Here is a 21,315-nt window from a genome sequence, read left to right as displayed (position 1 = left end):
ACTTTGCACATCACCTGGCATCGTGTCAATGATGAGCGATATGCGAGAAGCGACATCGTCAGCCGACTTTCGAACGACCGTCCATGTCCGTGCGACAGGCCTTCTCCTGCCATGACAGCTGACGACCGAATCACAACAGGACTTTGGTAAGATCCTGGATGCTTCGGAAATTGAGGGCTCAATGCCCGAGACTGAGGTCGCCTACGACATGCTACTTATCGGTGTCGGAACTGGGAACGTTACCTTCGGTATCCCGGGTGTGCGTGAGAACTATTGCTTCTTGAAGGAGATCGGCGATGCCCAGGCTAGGCTGCCACTTACAATACAGGAAACTGACTATCAACAATTGATATCTTGGGCTTTCTCCTGTCAATCTCATACCCCGAGATAGACCTGGCCATCACGTGCCCTTACGATCCCTCCTCTACAGGCTGGACGGTGATCGCCTGTCACTAAACCCTACGCCCTAGTCAAGCACTCGTTGTTCCCTGTTAAGCATAAGTTCCTCCTCGCAGACAGTTCGCATGGTTTATGAAAGGGGTGGTTCGTATCGTGCCACCTGAACCAGCCGTAGCGAGATCATGCAACGAGAAGAGTACCTCCCCGGCACTATGACATTGGATCGCACAGGGCCACAGGCAGCAAACCGCACCCGCGTCCCCGTGGCCATCCCATCGTAGCCCAGCTTTCCAATATGCCCGATTTGGTGCCGCGTACCGCCAGGCCCAGAGCCCCGGCCGCTGTGGCCTGTTTCCTCCGGTTCAAGTGCAACCTTCCCAAACAGGCATCGAACCTTCTGGCCATATTGGCATATGAGGAGGTTCCGAAGTTCCTTCTAACCATCTTGGCACTTGAAGAACTGCTGAAGTTCCCTCTAGCCATCTTGGCAATGAGGAACTACTGAAGTTCCTTCTAACCATCTTGGCGTATGAGGAAATGCCCAAGTCCCTTGCAGCAATCTTCACATAAATTGACATAAGGACCTGCTGAATGTGGCGTTGCAATATTTTTAATGCTGACGGAGCTGCGCTTCAAGGGTTGTTCCTCAAAATACCAAGCCGGTATGTCCAGCATGCTGGTAACTAAACGAAGCACACAGCGCCTCTTCAAATGCCAACTCTCTCTAGCATGTTCTTGTAGGTGGGATGCGCTTCCTCAAAGAAGTTCCTCTTTCATCTAAAGAACATAACCCTTAGCAATGAAACATTGAACTCCACAGATGTCTTCACTATGTGGCATAAATGCGTTATATGTAAACCAATTATTCTTTCGGTCGATTTGAAAACCGGACTATTATTTATATGGTTCATGTTCTAATAATTGAAGGATGTGTCTTTGTCTTTATGAGTACCTATCTCTTAGCTTCGCCTTTTTGTCTTTCGTTCCAATCTTCAGCTCCTTCGCATCCTTTCTGCGATGACGATTTCATAAGAGAAATCCGCTCCTAAAGCAGGGCGCTGTACTGCTTTTCGCAATAGTGGCTTATCCCAGACTCCATAATGTGAATAAATCCGGACTTTTCTTCAATAATATTAGATCGTCGATATCGCCGCTAGATGTCTTAGTGGCTTCCTAAATGTGTCCTACCAGCATACCTTACCACATAGTAGTTAGTATAACAAACCTCACTCACCTACTATGAAAGATAATAAAGACACAGACGGAGAGAATTAAAACCAAACCATGACTATTAATACAGCAAAGACTGGTATGCTAATGAAAAGGGGGTTAGGGGTCACCTCTAATATCTAATTAGGGGAGCAAGGCTGCTGCTAACCTTGAGCATCCACCAGAGCTGCATCGAAGCCGAGACATAAAAGCTTCCCCGTTTCATTTTGCACATCTAACCTAAAAAATCTACACTTTTACGCCTGCTGAATAATAACACCATTATCAGGGTTTTTAGTGCGAATCGCTTCGTAAGTATCCCTCGGCATGGTCACATAAAACAAGCAAATAGACCTCACATGAAGCCTTCACTTGCATACTTTCGTAATTATCATGTGAAGGCCATGACGACGCTCATCAAAGGGTTACAAGCCGCTCTAAGTGAATTCCTCCTTCATCAACATATTGCATTCCGCCCAATACTTAAGAACTACACATAATAACCCACGACATTTTAACTCAACGATCTTGTTTCAAAGGGATGAAGCAGACGTAGATTCCACTGGAAGGAGTGATAAAGGATGCCCAATTGTTCGAATCAGGCAATGGCTGTCTTCCGAGAACATCCAGATCACAAATACTGCTCGGGTTGATTATATTTCGGGTCAAATTAAGGTTGTCTCTGGTCAAAGCTCAAGAGGAGATGAGCCAGCAGATCATCTTCTACCCAGAGATGCTCTTATAACTGCTGGTCTTTGCTCAAAAGGTTAGCATTAGTGACAGCCAGAAGGAGATTGTGTGCAAGCCAGACGTATTGCCTCAGAATCAGAAGAACATATGAAGCGTACTCAAACAGACCAATCCAATTCATTTCAGCAGGAATGGCATTGCCGCGTTGTGCAACGTTGTTTTCTTGCAATTGCCTGCGCAAAGATAATGGGTACTGAGAGAGTTTTACGCACCACTGGGGCCAACTACGAGCACTGGCGTAGTTCGCGAGCTGTTCCGTGCGTCCAGCGCCGCATAACAAACCCAAGTCTTGAAACGAAACAAACTCCAATGGGCAAGACAATCCCACCCTTTTAAGATTAACGTTCATGGGGAAGTTCTCGAAACAAATATTTGAGTTTCAGATCCCGGCAGTTTGGTGCTATGCACAGGGATTTAGAGAACCGTATCTCAATTCCTGAGGGCCACATAAAGGAAACAGTGTCCCCTGGACATTCCTATCTAGCTGTACCCAGGCAACGTGTCTGCTGGGATAGGGCTCGGCACGCATACGATACACGTTCTCCTCAGACCAAGCGGATTCGTCGGTCATTGTACCAAGAACTTCGATCCACAATCCTCTTTCATCTTCATGACATGTGCACTTGACAATGGTCGACCTCGATGAAGCAATCCCTGCGCTCAATCAGCGACCGGCAGCGCTAGCCATTATTATTGTTTTTCTGGTACGCTACTCGATATGTTGTCGTTCATTCAACACACAATGCGCGATTTTCAGGCATTGCTCAGAAATGAACCACAAGGCTGACGATGTCCTCAGATCCTCGCCTATGTTTGTGGCACTGGGCGGCTGTACATCCGTTTTTTCGTCGTTCGCCGCCCCGGCTGGGACGATGCATTGCTCATTATGGTCTTGGTATGTTGTCAATTCCCAGCCGAACGGACTCTAAGGTCAAAATGCTAAGCTCTCTCTTCCTTCCAGGTTGCCACCACCTTGTTATCCATATCAACATGTATAGGTAGGGGCATTTCTTATTGATCACGAAGAAAGCACGCATTCTGACCGTGTCTATGTAAGCCCTCTCAAACGGATTGGGCAAGCACTATGCTACTCTTGGATTAACTGGCACTGAGGCATTCATCAAGGCAAGCTTCCTGGATGTCTCTCTCTTGGTGTAGAATTTGAAGCGCTAACTTGCCGATAGACCTTTTACATTTGCAACGCTGCGTATTGCATGGCGACAACCTTCATCAAGCTGGCTCTATTATGTCAGTATCTCACAATGTTTGACCATGGTTCACTATCATATCGAATCAGCATGGTAATGCTCATCATCACAGCGATGTGGGGCACTGCATACTCCGTCATCGCTTGGTTTCCATGCAATCCCGTTTCGGCACAGTGGGAACTGACAAAACCGGCCACGGGCCGATGGGGATTCGGGTCGGACGACTTAGGTGTCTACAAAAGAACATACATCAGCCATGTAGCGACTAACATGATTCTCGACATGGTAGTGTGTGGGTTGCCACTACCATTCGCGTGGGGAAACGGCATTCGGAAAAGGTCTGTCTATGGAGTTGTCTCACTTTTCATTCTAGGTGATATGTAAGCGCCCCAACAGACTATTCAGACATCATTGTGAGGTTACTGACCTTATTCGTTAACAGTGTTGTTGCTATTGGGGTCAGTCGTCTCGTGTCAATCCAGAACACAGAGGCCGGAACCTACCCGCGGGTGGATCCGTCTTGGTACGCCTGTGTCCCTGCTGTGCTAGCAACAGTTGAGGTTAACCTGGCTACGGTTTGTGCGTCCATACCTATCGTCTGGCCAGTTACACAACGGGCCCTCAGCCGAATATGGGTCACGAGAGAGGTTGAAATTACCTCCGAACCGGGCGACTACCCTCTCACTGCCGGGGTTAAGCCTTACGACAGTTACTACATACAAAAGACCTCAGCCTGGTCTATCACCAGCCAGCAGCATAACGGAAAAGGGATGTAAGCATCACCAGCCAACTTAGAATTGTGTCTTCTAGGTGTAATGGGCAAACTTAAGAGACATAATGCCTGAAATAACCAAACTGTTGATTTATAACATAATTAGAACCCGCGTACTTTTCATACATGGGTTTGGTTCCCAGTGAGGGCATGCGTAAATGACGATGGAAGCCGAATTCTCTCCCGACGGTTCCTTCCTATGTGAACAACTCAAAAGACCATTGCTTGAGCGGATTCAAATCTTCTAACGGAACCCCGAGTCTCTTCGCCGGTCACATCTATATACTCAGTTAGTAGCTTGTTTACAGCATGGCCGGCATCTGTGGAGGAAGCGCAGTCGTCTTCTGTTCATCAGCCACTTACCATGTAACAACTGAAGATGGACTTAATGCAGTGACTATTCCCACCATATTTTAGCCACTGTCCTCTTCCATATGACATGTTGATGCTATGTATATATTCATATCACTGTATCTCTTTCCTCGACTTTCCAGGACTTGAGGTGTTAAGGCGAGGATCCCCAACAAACGAGTCTTCCCAATATCTCAGTCCAGTTGCAATATCTAATTTGTGGAATTTTCATAAAGACTAGGAGGATGCCTCCACAAAGGTCTTAGTCTACTGATGTCTCAAAATATTGAAGTCCCAGTGTATCTTCACGTCCACTATCGCATGGTTTTATTCCAAGACACCATTCACAACTGGAGCTCGCATGCATCAACATATCATGCGACTGGGTTAACTCTTCTAGCTTGAGGGTCATTTCCCTTGCGATGCCGCGACCTGGAGGAATATAAGCTCATCGTTAGCATCAACTCAGTTGAAATAGACGGCTTTACTATCTCGATAGCTGCTTTCTGAGAGTCAGCTTGAGCTGAGTGCCGATCTTGTCCATATACAAACGATCATCGCCTCAGATTTTAATCCCACTTTTCTATACTTTATGCTGCAAACGAGAGCTCCGAAACACCCAAGGACGTTGATAGGCTCGCTAACTCGATCTTTGACATACTCTCTTGCAAGATAAGTGAACAGCAAATATACACTAAAGCATCATTGATTGGATCTCTTCAATCAATGGGTGTCTTCCTCAAAGCTCAAAGAGAGTCGAAGCCTAATTTTCCGTGATAATAGAATGTGACAAACCAGGTCAGCCTTTTTGTCATGTTCGTTGCGAGACTTTCAGACCAGCTGCAAGGCAGCTGAAACTTATTACTTCAGGAGGATCATTCATGAACTTGTTTCAAGAGGACTACTGCATGATTTACCATAAATCTCTTTGGTGTGATTGAGATACTATCGCTAACTGCGGGTAGGCAACAGCGATATAAGCTTCTTACTCGGACTGATGAGACCCAACGGGCCGCAAATTCCGGTGCTTTGCCATCGGCATTGGCTCGGCCGAGACTCAACAGAACAAAAGCTGAATATTGCCTTACCATCTCGTGTGTTATACGTTCGCATCACCGTGTGTGGAATGGTCATTCGCCGAATATCTTCCTATTTGGGCTTTCCGTTACGGGCGAATCGGACTTTACTGATGCTGCTGCCACTTGAAGTCAGCTAGCCGGGTAAAACCCACCAAAGTCTGTGAACAGAGGTCGGGGTTTCAAATTCGTCCGTCGATGGTTCCACCTTCCATGTATCAATCTTTGTAAAACATATCAAGTCTAGAAATTTATGTTGGGTCATACTGTTTGCTTTTTAGTGCTGGGGTATGGTCCTCTTTCGTCCCCACTGGAGATGCGGGCCTCGCCACGGATGGTCATGCTGAGGAGTTATTTATAGGGAAATCTGACCTCGGACATGCCAACTTTTAGCCGTACATCTTCATTCCTTATCTTTTTCTTTGGACACTACATGCCTTGAGTATGGCGGATCGCTATGTCGCAGTTCACGCCAATCCTCGCGGCCCAGGAGACAACCGCCCAGACGCAGACCAAATCATTCGCGATGAGGGCCTGATTGACAAACTGTTCAATCGAACAGCGTTCGTCACAGGGTGCTCCGCTGGCATTGGCATCGACACATCAAAGGCTCTCTTTCTCACTGGCGCTTCGCTTTACCTGACCGCCCGCGACATCTCGAAGGCCAAGGCTGCTCCGGGTGACACTCTTGTCTCCAGTCCGCGTGTTCACCTTTTGGAACTCGATCTTGCTTCATCTGCCAGTGTACACAAATGTGCTGAGGCCTTCTTGTCTCTCAAAGTGCCGCTCAACATCCTCATATGTAATGCGGGAGTCATGACCCCTCCGGAAGGCCGAACGCAGGATGGCTTTGAAACACAGTTCGGTACCAACCATCTGGCTCACTTTCTCCTTTTTGAACTGCTTCTTCCTGCATTGCTTGCAGGGGTTACACAAGAGTTTGCTTCTCGAGTTGTCATCCTGGCTTCAATTGCTCATTGCTTCGGAGAAGTTCGTTTCGACAACGTCAATTTTGATGGGCACTATGATGCCATGGCTGCGTATGCTCAGAGCAAGACAGCGAACCTTTGGACTGCGAATGAGATCGAGCGCCGTTATGGCGCACAAGGGATACACGCTTGGACCGTGCAACCCGGCGCCGTCCTCACGGATCTGACAAGACGTATGTCTGATGAGCAGCAAAATGGTCTGAAGCAAGACGATTACTTATCCAAAATCTACAAAACACCGTCTCAAGGTGCCTCCACCTCGGTTTGGGCCGCGACTGCTGCGGCATTGGAAGGGAAATGCGGGCGATACCTTGAGGACTGCCAGATAATCGGTGCATGGGAACAATCAAAAGGACTGTACAGTCCGGGATATGGCGAGCATGCGTATAGTGTGTCGAAAGCTAGCTTGCTTTGGGAAAAGTCGAACGAGTGGGTGAGATAGATCTCCATCAAATATGATGTCGTCCTTGGGATGAACGAGCCGGTATTTTGACCATTGGCTTTCGTCCAGCATAATATCTAGGTCTAGCCAAGGTTGAAGTAATTGAGTGGCAATTGACAAACCTATGATATTGATGGCAACATTTGAGGCGGCGTGACTGTTAGAAGACTAAGATAGCTTGGTATTGTGAGGTTGTATTCATCTTATCATGCTCGATGTCTGCTTATCTACCATTGTACAAATCACTGCAATAGTGGGAGACAAAATGGGGTGGGGGCTTTGCGGCTGGAATGTGAATAATCCTTGAGGCCTGCGTTTATCATCTCGGTTATTCGCAGCCTTTCCCTGAATTTTCTCCCGGCGACAGACTTCAAGTTTATTCTATTCAACGGGACCTTCTAGAGCACCTTCATTTCTGGTTGTCGAGTCAACCTACTTAGACCCCAGCTCATCAGGCTGGTCGCGTTCCACAAAAAAGGTGTTGGTGTCGATCCTTGCCTATGACAATGTGTTTACATGTTGTCATGGGGAATATGAGACACTAATTAAACAAGCACTGGCAACTTCAGAAATCGCCTTCGCCGTCTTTTCGAATTCACATTGGGGTACAAAAATCAGCAGCTCGCCGCGTTTTACTTTATTGTATGAAAGCTACTTGCTCAGTCAATATTGGTCCTTTTCCAGGTCTCCCGGCATGCTCATCATGACATCAAGCGATTTTGGAGCGGTCTACGTGAGCGACAAGTGCGGATCTGTTATATACAGTCACGTCTGCCAAGCTCTATTCCTCAAAGGAGCGCCAGTGATTGGGCTTTTGGAGTCATGGTGTATCAGAAACAGCAAGAGTATAGATGGCATCAAGCCAACTCTCGCGGTAGTGTATTTCAACACTGGTGTAGATGCCGACGAGTATCTCCGCATTAAGGCAGAAGTGGCGGCCAAGGTATGTCATGGCTAGATGGAATCTAATCTCCGACTATGGCGAAAACTCATTCAGGTGTCTTAGGCCGGCATCGACTTCATTCCGTACGAACTGGCACCAAATGCATCTACAGATGGAGTTCTCCATCTGATTTCTACGCTGAATAAGTGTTCTCAGACTCACGGTATTCTGGTTCAGCGTCCACTGCCGATTCAGATCTCTGAAACGGACGTTATGGGCAGTATCAGTAGACGGAAACATATTGAAGAGCGTCTTCAAGGACAGCCTAGCAACATTGCTGTGGATGGCGTATTTCGTCTGCTCGCTTCTTATCGCAAAGCCGACATGCTCGACTTATCTATTGCGCTTCTTGGGGGCACCAACATTATCACTCCCGGTTTCAAGGCCGAGCTCAAAAAACGATATCCCCGTATTGAGATGTTCAAGACACCAGAGGAAGCGAAGCTTGTTAACAGAGACGGGGTTATTATCATGACAGAGCTCAACAAAGGCGGCATTATCCAGCCTGAAATGCTCGGGCCAGGAGTAGAGTTAGTCATTGATCTTGGGTTTGACACAAACACGAAGATGGGAGATCTAGATCCGAGGGTATTTGACGTCGATGGCTTGATGGTGGTCCCAACTCCAGGTGGCGTACTGCCTGTTATCATCTGGTTGATGATGGAAAGGACTATCAAAAGCATGTCCAGACGCAGAGCATCAAGATCCATCTGGCTTCGCAAGGGATGTGCGCAGATCTTGAACTTGTTTAGAGTGAAGTCAGCTTCGCAGAATAGCCACTAATATGGCGGCGTTATACATAAATCTTCGGTGTCAACTCAAGCTTTCATGGCGCAAATTTACACACTTTTTCTCGGCGATCACAATTGGATCGATGACGTTTCACTTTATTGGCAGCTCTCGAATACTCAGGGGATGATGAGATATTGACGTACACGGACCGCATCCGGATTCGTTCATGTAGCTTGGTAATGCCACAAACGAACGCGACACCCACAACCATCCACACATCAGCTGTTGTAGTACCTGCTTTCGTAAAGCATTAATGTGTCTGAGTTGGCAAAACGTTAATTTGTTAACGTCACGAAACGTAGAGCATGTCCATTTTCAGAGTTATGTCTCCAATTGAACCTTTGCTCTCTCTGGAGTTGCCGGTGCTAACGTGGCTGTCGTCGTCATTGTCTCAAGCATCAGCAATTAGCGACCGATGGAAGTACACAAGGATGAGCCAAGTCAGACTTTGGTCGATGCAACTAGATTATGCTTCGCTAGCTAATTACATATTACGTCCCCAGTATCCATCCTCTAGTCGTGGTCTTAGTACTGTACAAGAACTAGGTTTCGTAGTTTTGTACTTGCGACATTTGATTAGTATGCTCAGAGTGTTGACAAAAGCGAGCATTGTTCCAATATTCACGCGCTTACTGGTAAGAAGCGCGGTAGGTGTCCCAGTAGGAGTGCATGCGAGTCTCCTGGCCATCAGTGAAGTGGGTGAAGCAGTCGCTGTGAGGGGAATTAGCATGCTCTACATGCATACACGCAAAGAGGTATACTTACTCGTCAGAGTAGTCCATGTAGTTGGTGACGGGGTCAGTGCCGGCAAGGGTGGGGCAGGTGTCACGGCCAATCTCGCAGTTGTAGGCCTCCTCAGACTCGAAGGGGGTGTCAGAAACGTAGTCTCCGTTACCACCGCACTGGTAGCCCTCGAAGGTGTGGTAGACTGCCATGCGTGTAAGCCAAGTGGTCATCTTTCGATTTGAATTTGTTAGCGTGGTTCACTTACGTCCAAGCCAGTGGCCAATCTCGTGGGTGGCGGTGTGGCCAAGGTTGTACTGGGCCAAGCTACCTCCGGGAACAGCAGCAGAGCGGATAACGACACCATCGTAGTAGAAAGCGGAGGAGCCGGTAGAAACGGTCTGGGGGAAGTAGGCGTATCCGAGGTAGGGGGTACCGGGAACGAAGTAGACGTTCAGGTCGGCGTAGGTGCCCTTGCGGAGCGAGCGCTTCATGGTCAGCTCGGCCGAGTCAGAAGCCCACTGGGTGTTGATAGTCCAGTCGGCACCGGCTTGAGAGAACTGGACATCGTGGGGGGCGAAGGCCGTGTTCAGGACGTCAAGCTGCTCGTCCAGGGTAGCCTGGGTAAGGTACCCATTGGCAACAGTCTGGGACCTGGCAATGACGTGCCAGTAGACGTTGACGTTGATGGGAGCCAGACGAGTGGAGTTGCCAGCGACGCGGGCGTTCTCCTCCTTGAGCATCAAACGCTCAGCAACCTCGATCTGCTCCTCAGAGGGAGACGGGGTGCCGCAAGAGCGCTGAGCGAAGGCGCCGGAGGCGACCGCGAGAGCGGAGAGAACAAGAGTCTTGAACTGCATCTTGGAGGGGGGACCGGACACCTGATTGGGGAGAACCTGACTTGAGAGGACTGGGATGAGGATGAGGATAGAAGACACCTTGATGGCTGGCTTCATGGCAGTTTATATAACCATTTGACCGTTCCCATCTTGAACCTCACATGCTGGCGAGACATATCGTGACTTCGAAGTATTTCGACTTTCAACCTTCCCAAAACGGATCAGACCGAAGGTTTAGCACACTGCAACGGACGGTCTTGTGGGACGCAAACTGGATCAGATGCAGCAATTCTTTTTGCGGGTGCAAACGCAGGTGGCTCCTGTGCTCCATAGCTGAGGAGTCGACTCGTGGGCAAGTCGAGGGCACCTGCTCAGTTTGTCAGGTCGCATGCGCTTCTATTGACGACACCCGCCAAAAGCTTGACGTGATAAGCCGGTTGGCCGGCATGTCTTAAGTTGCCAAGAAAAATCGCGGCTTTTGCGATGGTTCAGGAAATGCCAAGACGGTGAAAGGAGCCAAGAGAGGGACGGTTTCCAGGCTTTGGTTGGTATGTCGTACAACGCTCTGATTAAACCAAGCACTGGCTGGTTATCGACTTGCCTTTTGCGCCAATCGAGGTCCTTTAATTGGCCAGCAACCAGCACGGCTGAGTTCATTCGCGCGTATTATCGTTCCCACTCAAAGTCTTGGCCGTTGATTTAAAGTCTTGGCTCTTGAGCTTCACCGCGTCTGCTTGGATGGGGATTGGCCAAATCAAGCTTATATTTATGAGTGTCGGGCATAGCCGGTCGCCGAGATGTTACCTTCCTTAATTCGACCACAGCTCCACCCTCCTCCCCCTGAGCCCGACAAGCCCCGTCGCTCCGACCCCGCGCCGGTCCCGCCCACATCCCGGTGGCGCTGGAGGAATGCCCGCGCATATCGCATCATCACATCGCATCTCATCGCCAGCCCCCCGGCCGTCCCCTGCATTACCTCCCTTTCCCCACATCTCCGGCAATAACCTCCATCTACCGCCTCCCGCTGCCGCCGTCTGCCCCTCTAGACCCTTATCTCTGGTGGCAGATAAGTCAACGTCAAGACCAGCTTCCAGTCTTGGTAGATAGTCCAAAGTGCCAAGCTCGTCAGTAAAATGAGTTTCGTCACTGTAAGACAATTGGAAGTCCAATGGCGTAGTTCGGGGATGGCTTCGCTCTGGTGTACTGCGGAAACCGCCGTCAACCACACGCTGGATCAACGAAAGAGTCTCTGGACGAGAGCACTCAGACCCCGCAGTGAACCGAGCTGTGACAGTGAATCGTTTGTTCCGCTCTTCCAAGACCAGCGCAAGACGGTTCGACTCATATTTCTTGCAACCACTGCCGGTCTCCCATTTGGCTTTACTGTGAATCTTTCTTCAAACACCTCATCTGATACCATGAAGCAGAACAATGCGTTGGAAAAGGGTTAAGTTCGATGCCAATATTTGGCAAAGATGTGCAGCGAGCTGCATTCGCCAGGTCGTTGGTTCCGCGTTATTGGACCAGAGATTCACCCGTGATCGCCAAACTTGGCATGCGTGATCTGCGATTGCATGGACCCTGCCGATCGAGCCTCATCAAACCTACCGAGGGTACTAAAACGACGATAAGAGGAGAGTTTGACCAGACCAACCAGTCTTCTTCCTATCTCGACAGAAGAGAAGAGCTGCAAACACAGCATTACAGTTTGAGAATGCGAAATACAGAAATTTGTCAACCGCCCACGTGATATTCTTCATCGATAGTCATGTGTGAGGCATGCAAGTTCCATGAGATATCAAAGATGAAAGGTCAAGGTTTTCCACAGCGGCAGCCAGTCAACCTGGATGAGACACTGCGGAATGGAAATTTCAATGTTTTGGTGAAGCCCCTTGAGAGGGATACTTCAGCAGCGGAAACGCGAATGTCTCATTGTTAACCTCGTGTCCGTATCCCATCGAGTGCGGCATGGCGTCAGTACATACAATCCACAACTTTCTCCAGCTTGACTGGTAACATGATTTTTTAATTCGCGGGAAAGAGCGAGAAACGACCGGATTAATATCCGATTAGCTACTAATACTCCGCACATGTTTGTAGTGACGCCATGCCGCACTCGATAGGATAGCTGCTGCTGCTGGCCATACTGTTAGAGCGCGAAACAGAGACCCAAAGCCGATGCCTTGAAGAACTATCCGAACCTTGCGAAGAGGTCCGTACCCGGAATTGGTAACAAAACCCAATCAGGAGTTTGGCGAGCATTCCCACTTGGTTATCATTGGTAGGGGATTTAGATGGGTCTCGGCTAGTTGAGCTGACCCTTTGCATTCTTCACGACCTGACCCTTTCACCCCTTGCTTGCAAAATATGCTTCTGTCCAGGGATAATAGGGAACAGTCAGCGATGTGTGAAATGACATGTGAACTCCTTCGCGTAGCTTGAATTTTTCTTGGTCATTTCACTAAAACCTGCTCTTGACAGTCCTTTGTTTTCGGTTACTTTTCCCGCAGCGGTCACGATGCTGTCAGCGATCAACTATCACCGATGGCTACCTGTTCTCACATTATTGGCGATATGGGTTGTTCTTATCTCTCAAGGCCGACTCACTTATTCTCCCTCTGTCGCCGAGCCTGAGTTAACCTCTCAAGCAAATTCTACCACAAAATCAACAACAGAAACTCAAAGGGTTGTTATAGTCTACTCGTACACCGAAAGCGAAAAGTCCCGCGAGAATTTACGATACTTCGTGAAGTTTGGACTTCACCGTGCAGCTGACTTCATTTTCATCTTCAACGGGAGGACAGATGCTCTCAGAGAAGTACCGGAAAGAGAAAATGTCCAGATTGTGACGCGAGAGGGAACTTGCTCCGATCTTGGGGCTCACGGCGAAGTTCTTCGTGGCAACAATATCTGGAAACAGTATGACTACTTCATCCTTCTGAATGCTAGTGTACGGGGTCCGTTCATGCCCTACTGGAGCAGTAGCTGCTGGTCTGACACGCTGTTGTCAAAGATAACCCACAAAGCCAAGGTAAAATATTTGGCGTTCCCTTATCTTCCCTCGTTATTACTTATTACGATGTGTGCTATTCAATCTTTGTTAGCAAAACAGTTCAACCTTCTGGACAAGTAACCATAAGAGAGACTGATCGTTTAGCAGCTTGTTGGAATCACTGCGAAATGCTGGCCACGATTTTATGTTCCATCAATGGTCTGGGCCACGGATCAAACTGGGATCAGCCTTTTGCTTGATGCTTCCTTAGGAAGAAGTCACTCGATCTTCGGGGGACCTAGCGAGTTTGTTGGACTTAGCGGCTGCTACGATACGCTTCACAGTGCCGCTCATGCCGAGATGGGAGCTACGTCGATGATCACGGGCGCGGGATATACCGTTGACGTCTTGATGGCTTCTTTTCACAAAATCGGCGATGCTGGAAGGTATTGTGAGTCAACGCCTCCTGGGGTCCTGGATCCACTCCGAGAGGGAGATTATTTTGGGTTCAGCATTCATCCGTATGAGACTTTGTTCGCGAGAACCACGGCAGGTATGAGCTCCCTTCCAGTGGAGAACCTGTCATCTTGGATGAAAGACAGTGGATATTCAAGTTATTTGAGGTGCGGGGTGTGATAGGCTTACTCAGTGTCGCTTCGGACTTACGTCTTTACAAAAACTCGGAATTCCAAACGTAACATTTTTTGGTCGTAATATCGCTACAACCTTTTACAGTGTATGGATTATATCTTCATTTCCACGAATATGACGTTAAAGTTTACTAAGCCAAGAATACTCACTTTCCCAATTTGGGGCACTGATGGAATCTGCATGGCGTATCAGATGCCCTCACTTCTTCTATGCCACTGCTTCCAATCTTCCTTTGATATGACATAGCTCAGTTAGTAGCCTGTGCCTGTTTCGTTTCTTCAGATCTGCCCTTCGTGGAATTTCCGCGTCCGCTCTACATAACGATACCATGAGTTTCGGAAAACAGTTCACCAAAAATCAGAGATCTGTTGCAAGCTGTAGTCTACTCACGATCCCTCCCAAAAAGGTATGTGATTAATTTGACCAATCAATGTTGTCTAACTCCTCCGAACGTTGTCGCATTTGATGGCCTGATTAGGAAACTTGAACCACGACTTATTTGTATGCCCAACCTCGACATTATGCTGATGCGCTTGGAATCTTTTCGTTCACAACTGCTATTCGGACTTCTCGCCAAAAATGACAGTTACCACGCTTTTTCCAGCCCTCTGCTACGTTCTCTCCTGGTGGATAGGTGCTGTCTATTCTGTCCCCTTTGAGGTAGAACAGAAGCACCTTCCCCACCAGACCCATTACCGTCACCCTTGTGGCACCAGCCAAGAGTCGCTAGACAAGACGACAGGCTCTGTGATGCAGGCTCGCGGCAATGGACAGGCTTTGTTCCCGTCAACCGTAACAGAGAAATGTTTTTCTGTGTATTAATCAAGATTTCATTCAGATTGTCAATCTTGGATGGTTCTGACAATTCCTAGGGTACTTCGAAAGTCGTAATAATCCTCAAACTGCGCCTTTACTTATCTGGGTCAACGGGTGCGTCGATCGCTGCGATCAGATTCGTTTTTGTCTTTCTACATCCTCGGACTTTCTAACGGGAAGGTTGCTTTACCAGCGGCCCTGGTGGTTCGTCTCTTCTTGGTGCTTTTACGAGCTTGGCCCATGCAAAATAAACGAGGCTGGCAATAGCACGACGAGAAATGCTTTCAGTTGGACAAATCTCGCCAACGTTCTCTTCATTGAGTGAGCGGGCCTTTGAAAACACCATGCTTTATTCCCACTGACCTACGAGTTTACTAGTCAACCTATCGGGGTAGGGTTCTCTTACACGAACGATTCGAATCTTTGGGCCCACGATTTGAACGAGGCCGAGAATGACTTCAATAAATTCCTGGACATATTCCTTGATGATGTCTTTCCCGAACTATCCAACAGGTCTATCCACTTCGCGGGTGAGTCATTTGGTGGACAATACGTTCCTACGTATGTCAGCAGAATGAGAAGAAGACTGGATTCCATCACTCTAGTAAACGCCCTTGTCAGCTTTCCAAAAGTTGTTCTGGGTCTATATGAGCACTTTTGCATGCCAACTTCGGTCCAAGGCGTCGAGCTTTCGGTATCTCGAAGAGGCTTCAACGACACCGAGTGTGCTAAGATGGCTGCCGGTTATCCCACGTGCGACCATTTCAGCCGACTCTGTGATATGGCATACGATGGTAAGACATGCGAAGCAGCTTAAGGAGCGTGCAAACCTGTCGAGGATGTTGTCACGAATAAGGTCACCCCTGGTGGTCTCAACCCCTACGATGACCGAGTTGACTGTATTGAGCCTCCATTATGCGGTCGTCTCGGTACGTGAGCACTTACAACCTAAGTCACAAATACTAACAGACATCAGGTATGGAGGAGATTACTAAATACCTGAACCAAGCACATGTGCAAAAGCAAATAGGCGTTGAGAACCAGATTGACTTCAAGACGGTGAATATGGACTTGAACGAGCAGTGGTCTAAAGCCTCTGAACTTGTTGTTCCCACAAGTCGTGAAGTAGCTGCAATCCTTGATAAGAAACACACTCAGGTTCTAGTCATCAATGGAAACAATGACATCATTGTGTACGTCTGTAAATGCTTTTGGAGCGCAACGGATTCACCTGCGGCTAATGCTTGCTTGTAGGAATACTGAGGGGGTCAAGCGCATTTTCGATGACCTTTTGTGGGAGGGACAAGCGCAATACCGAGTTGAACCATGGGTCAGCCTTTATTTTCAAGAACCATTGGGCAACCATATTCATGTGGGGATGTCGAAGACCAGTGGAAACCTATCCATCGTTACTGTTGATGAGGCAGGGCATATCGTACCTCATGATCAGCCTGAAGCAGTCATGCTTGTTGTCAAAAACTGGGCTATGCATGGAAGCGTATGGCCGCAAGAGCATCGGTCTCCGTTTGAGACTCCTGTGATTTAACAACAAACCATTTTCTCCCAGAGGCAACATTGCAGTTTCGAAGTTACAGCATCGCGAAGGAAGGACGACACCATAAACCTTTAGTGGTCAAAATCATATCACTCATTGTTGTTTCAATGTGTTTATAGCTTGAATAACTCATGTCTCTTACATTCATTTCTGGTTTCAAATCGCCTATCCCTATTTGTTGCTTTCCACACCAGTGTGTTTAAGCCTTTGTCATGGCCACTGAGAAATTAAAACCCGATGTATCAACCACGTCCCATGTGTTTAGAAACGCACGCGCATACGTTTCCCCACCGGGGCTGCGGGAGCCGCGGGGGCTCCGGCAGGAGGGGGAGCCGGAGCGGCAGCTGGTGGAGCAGCTGGCTTAGGGGCGGCGGGTGGGGCAGCAGCTGGCTTTCCTCCGGCCGGTGGAGCGGGGGCTGCAGGAGCTGGAGCCGGGGCCGCGGCCGGCTTGCCACCAGCTGGAGCAGCAGGGACCGGAGCGGCAGCTGGAGGTGGCGCAGGCTTGCCGGCAGCTGGTGTGGCGGGAGGCGCAGCAGCGGGAGGAGGAGCAGGCTTGCCAGCAGCGGGAGCGGCAGGAGCAGGGGCGACGGGCTTCGGAGCTGCAGCCGGAGGAGCCGCGGCCGGGGGAGCAGGCTTGGATCCAGCGGGTGCGGCCGGCGCAGCTGGAGCCGGAGCCGGCTTAGATGCGGCAGGTGCTGCAGGAGCTGCAGCTGGAGGTGGTGCGGCAGCTGCTGGAGGTGGTGCGGCGGCACCAGCAGCGGGAGCGGCAGCGTTAGGAGTAGCAGCTCCCTTCTTCTTGAGAACGCCAGCAGCCGCACCCAGCACAGTGTTCAAGGGAGCCGCAAGGGGGTTGGCAGCAGCATTGCCAGCAGGGGCTGCAGCGTTGGCGGGTTGACCCTTGCCCTTCAGGACACCGGCGGCGGTTCCCAGGACTGTTCCGATAGGATCGGCGGCTTGCGAGCCTGCGGGTGCCGCGGCACCAGCTGGTTGGCCTCCCTTGCCCTTGAGAACACCAGCGGCAGTTCCAAGAACAGCACCAACTGGGTCGGCAGCTTGACTTCCCGCAGGGGCAGCAGCAGCACCAGCAGCCTGACCGTTGGACTTGCCCGTCAATGTTCCGAGCACCGAGCCGATGGGATCAGCGGCCGGAGCCGCAGCAGGGGCGGCGGAGGCGGCAGGAACGGCCGCGGCCTGTCTAGCTCCAAGGGCTGGGCTCTTTGCTTTCTTGGCCGCCTTTGCCGGAGCAGCAGCAGCGGGTGTCTTACCCTTCGCCTTTGCTGGAGCGGCGGCGGTGGCAGTCTTGCCCTTGGCCTTCGCCCCAGTAAGACCTCCAAGGAGCGAGCCGATAGGGTCCGCCGCAGCAGCATTGTTTCCCTTGCCCTTGGCAGCAGCAGCACCCGCACCTGCTCCTCCAGCAGCAGTACCGCCTGCACAGTTCCTAGGGTAAAGGTCAGCCTCTTGCACTGCTACGGCAGATAATAACTTGTCCAAACGCACCCGGTGATTGCCCCAGCTTGTGCTCTGGTACACTTTGCATTCTGGCCGCCCTGTTCATAATGTTCAGTGAGACGTCTTTGCTAGTCTTGTAGCAAGTAGCACTTACAGCGAGTAGGCAGTCCAAGTCGTCAAAGCATACAGCTCCCTGTTGGGCAGAGACGTAGCTCGCGCACAAGGCGGAGGCGAAAACAATGAATCCACGCATGATGGTCTTCTTTGAAATTAGGAACGCAATAGAATTGAATGATGGGGATCCGGATCACGAACACGAACTAGTCGTATTGGGAGCCGTAGTGATTTATAGAGGTGAAGAGACTATGGCGAAACGGCCGGTACCTGCATACAGCTCAGCATCCAGCCAATGATGGGATGCAACTTGGTGAAAGCCGAGGCAGCCCTCGGTGTACATGTGGATGCAGCCGTTCTCAAATACCATAGATATGCCTTCCAAACGTCTCGAGATTTGTTTGACCGGAAAGAGCCCCGACTCCTCCAGAACATCCCCGTCTGTGCACTGCATCATGGTTCAGATCCTGCCGCCTGAGGATGAGGGCAGAGGCTCAGCTGCCAGGAAGCGGGACCTACTGCTGTTGCACTGACGTTTCTGCGGACGTCAGTCAGCACTGTCAAAAGAATGGTTAGTTCATCTGAAGTAATTGACAAATTCGAGTGTGTTTGCTTGCCACGGGAGGGCTTGAGCTTGCATCCGAATGCGCGCTCTTCAAGCCACGACGCTTAAGAAAATAAACTCGGGCCCTGCGTCGGCGTCTCACGTCACTGATAAAGTGTCAAAGCCTGTCACACCATCAGTAGCAATGACTGGATTTGTCAACTTGTCTGCGTCTCGATGTGCCAGTATTTCTGGATGGCTGCAATTGCCAATTGGTGTACTGCTGGGAGCCTGAGACAGTCAAAGGCCTTATTCTGAATGGGCCCACTCGTCGAAGGTGCAGCCTGTTCATAAGCCTGGGAGGCGACATGCCGGCTGAGAAAACTTCCAGGTGCATCCTAGTTTGAACATACCTTGAATGTCCGATTGCGCCCCATGTTCCTTCGAATCCTAGCATGCATGAAGAACTGTGGCAACGTCTGTAAACTGTGCAAACAAGCTTTGGTTGATTTCAGTATCTTCTGATTTTCTCTCTAAGTGCAACCTTTCGCCATAAGAGCACTAATAGGAAGTATCTGGCGAAAGAGCTTTTGGTTGATGTTGAGCTTATTAGGCCACTTTGATACGGTAACCAATGCTGCATTTCGATGTCTTTTTTTTATTTCTTTTTTTTATATAACTGGCCTGGACCCTATTGTGTTGTTCGGTGTTAAGAAAAGTTGTACGATAGCATGAGCTGAGATTCCAGGACTCCAGGACTGTCGTAGTTTGGTGAGGGTCGTGGCAACGCGTGTTGAGGACGGGTCTCTGTCACATCTGTGCTCCTTCACCCCATTTCACTTTCGGCCCGAACTTCTTCTTTTTTTCTTCCAAGGTTTACATACATTGTCTGATCTTGCTCAGTTTACATCGTCTACATTTATATATCATCGTTTCGTTTCTTGCACTTGATAATTCTGGGTGGCATGCAGTATGATCAGATTTCTGAAATATCCCATACCTTATCCATTAACCATGAGCCCAGGTGTCCAACAACTTACATCAAATCACTTATATCAAACTATTTCACCTCCCTACCTTCGGAATGGCATTCGTCCTCGAATATAGTTTTGTCAGCTTAGCAATCTCCCACAACAAATGAGGCAGACGAGCCAATACCCTACGAAGTAAGCAAAACATCAAACCGATCCGTCAATAATGTCAAAAGGCCTGTGTATTATTAATTCTAGATGCCTTGGAAATTTTATTTCAGTTCTACTCCGGCCCTCGCAGGCTTCATGTCATTCTGGGCACGACTTGCTGAAAACCTCTCGGGTACCTCACCGTGTATCTTTGCAGACAACATAGTGGCTCTCGGAAATGAGCATGTATGTTCCTCCACCTATAAAACTACTCAGCCGCTCACTGACGCGGACATCCGTGGAAATTCCGCCGAACCAATACTTCCCGCTGGCGCGGCCACTTTGGCCGCAAGCGCCGCCCACCACCGTGAAAGCCCCACTTTCCGCCGCCCAAATTCGCCGGTATCAACGATTCCGCCCCGCATCGTGCCGGCCAATTTGGTCCTGAACCTCACTTTGGCGCTCCATCATTTGTAATACCACAAGGAAGACTTCTCGTTGATATTTGGCACATTTGTCATCCGCCCTTTCGACGGGAAGGATAAAAGGCACACCTAGAACTCCCAACTGAGGGACCTACAGAACAGCACATCCCGCACCCATCAAACAAGATCCAACCTTCTCTTCATCCTATCAAATAATCACCTTCCTCGGCTACACGAAAGCATTCAAGTCACAATGTCTATCGCTCTAGTTACCGGAGGCAACGCAGGCATTGGGGAAGCCGTCGTTCGTCTTCTGTCCAAGACTCCCAATTTCCATGTCATCATTGGATCCCGCAATCCCGACTCCGGTATCGAGCTTGCCAACTCGCTCAAGAAGCAGGGTCACTCCGTTTCCCCTGTCCAACTAGACATTACTTCTGATGACTCGATCAACAATGCCATTGACCACATCACCATTGTTCATGGCAAGCTCGATGTCCTTGTCAACAATGCAGGGGTCGCTCTTGACACTAAGCCGGACGCCTTTGTGTCCACTCGAGACCTATTCTCCAAGACATTCAACACGAACGTCTTTGGCACTGCAGCCCTGACAGAAGCCGCTCTTCCGCTTCTTCAAAAGGGCAACCATCCCCGTGTCATCTTTCTTTCGTCTACGATGGGCTCCCTTGAGGTTTCGGGAAACCCGGACACCTTTTTCTACAATAACGACTACAAGGCTTACGACGCCAGTAAAGCGGCGGTCAACATGCTTGCGGTCAATTATGCTCGCATCTTGAAGCCCTTTGGCGGAGTTTCTAACGCCGTCTGCCCGGGTCTGGTCAAAACGAAGATGAACGGGTTCATGGAGGCTGGTGAACCTGTGGAGGTTGGAGCCGAGCGCGTCATCCAGCTTGCAACTGCTGCCGCGGGTGGTCCTTCTGGAACCTTTTCGAACAGAGAGGGTGCAATTCCCTGGTAATCATCGGTGGATTGATGGTCGGAAATTTGTTCGTTTGTAGTTTTAGGCAATCTGCAATGGTTTAGTCGGCACTGGTTGTTTGAAATAGATGATGTAGGGAATTCACTAGTACTGCAGGTCAAGAGCTGCCTTATCCTCAAAAAGTGCCTGTGTTTTGGAAATTTGCTATTGTTTCA

The 21,315-nt window shown here is 49.5% G+C and overlaps 6 protein-coding genes across 6 annotated transcripts; 5 read left to right on the top strand and 1 right to left on the bottom strand.

Annotated features, from left to right (window-relative positions):
- Positions 1 to 2,987: 2,987 nt before the first annotated feature.
- CGCA056_v013842 (uncharacterized protein) lies at positions 2,988 to 4,342 on the top strand (the record flags this gene model as incomplete). Its single annotated transcript, XM_037329084.1, has 4 exons — positions 2,988 to 3,062; positions 3,158 to 3,253; positions 3,543 to 3,946; positions 4,009 to 4,342. 4 exons carry the CDS (start codon positions 2,988 to 2,990, stop codon positions 4,340 to 4,342), a joined length of 909 nt encoding a protein of 302 aa, XP_037172847.1.
- Positions 4,343 to 6,209: 1,867 nt separating this feature from the next.
- Positions 6,210 to 7,196, top strand: CGCA056_v013841 (Retinol dehydrogenase 12; the record flags this gene model as incomplete). Its single annotated transcript, XM_037329083.1, has 1 exon — positions 6,210 to 7,196. One exon carries the CDS (start codon positions 6,210 to 6,212, stop codon positions 7,194 to 7,196), a length of 987 nt encoding a protein of 328 aa, XP_037172848.1.
- A 703-nt stretch (positions 7,197 to 7,899) lies between these two features.
- On the top strand, positions 7,900 to 8,922 carry folD (Bifunctional protein FolD; the record flags this gene model as incomplete). Its single annotated transcript, XM_037329082.1, has 2 exons — positions 7,900 to 8,139; positions 8,203 to 8,922. The coding sequence occupies 2 exons, from the start codon at positions 7,900 to 7,902 to the stop codon at positions 8,920 to 8,922; spliced, it is 960 nt and encodes a 319-aa protein (XP_037172849.1).
- A 638-nt stretch (positions 8,923 to 9,560) lies between these two features.
- Positions 9,561 to 10,610, bottom strand: CGCA056_v013839 (Extracellular metalloprotease; the record flags this gene model as incomplete). The annotated part of the gene is made up of 3 exons (XM_037329081.1): positions 9,561 to 9,642; positions 9,697 to 9,859; positions 9,923 to 10,610. 3 exons carry the CDS (start codon positions 10,608 to 10,610, stop codon positions 9,561 to 9,563), a joined length of 933 nt encoding a protein of 310 aa, XP_037173541.1.
- Positions 10,611 to 13,011: 2,401 nt separating this feature from the next.
- On the top strand, positions 13,012 to 14,121 carry CGCA056_v013838 (uncharacterized protein; the record flags this gene model as incomplete). The annotated part of the gene is made up of 2 exons (XM_037329080.1): positions 13,012 to 13,524; positions 13,654 to 14,121. 2 exons carry the CDS (start codon positions 13,012 to 13,014, stop codon positions 14,119 to 14,121), a joined length of 981 nt encoding a protein of 326 aa, XP_037173540.1.
- A 6,292-nt stretch (positions 14,122 to 20,413) lies between these two features.
- Positions 20,414 to 21,139, top strand: CGCA056_v013837 (Short-chain dehydrogenase/reductase ATR10; the record flags this gene model as incomplete). Its single annotated transcript, XM_037329079.1, has 1 exon — positions 20,414 to 21,139. The coding sequence occupies one exon, from the start codon at positions 20,414 to 20,416 to the stop codon at positions 21,137 to 21,139; it is 726 nt and encodes a 241-aa protein (XP_037172755.1).
- Between the last annotated feature and the right edge of the window lie 176 nt (positions 21,140 to 21,315).

Source organism: Colletotrichum aenigma (genome assembly GCF_013390185.1).
Source record: "Colletotrichum aenigma strain Cg56 chromosome Unknown KSG_Cg56_contig09, whole genome shotgun sequence".
NCBI classification, from domain to species: domain Eukaryota; kingdom Fungi; phylum Ascomycota; class Sordariomycetes; order Glomerellales; family Glomerellaceae; genus Colletotrichum; species Colletotrichum aenigma.
This window is presented reverse-complemented; position numbering and strand designations above follow the sequence as displayed.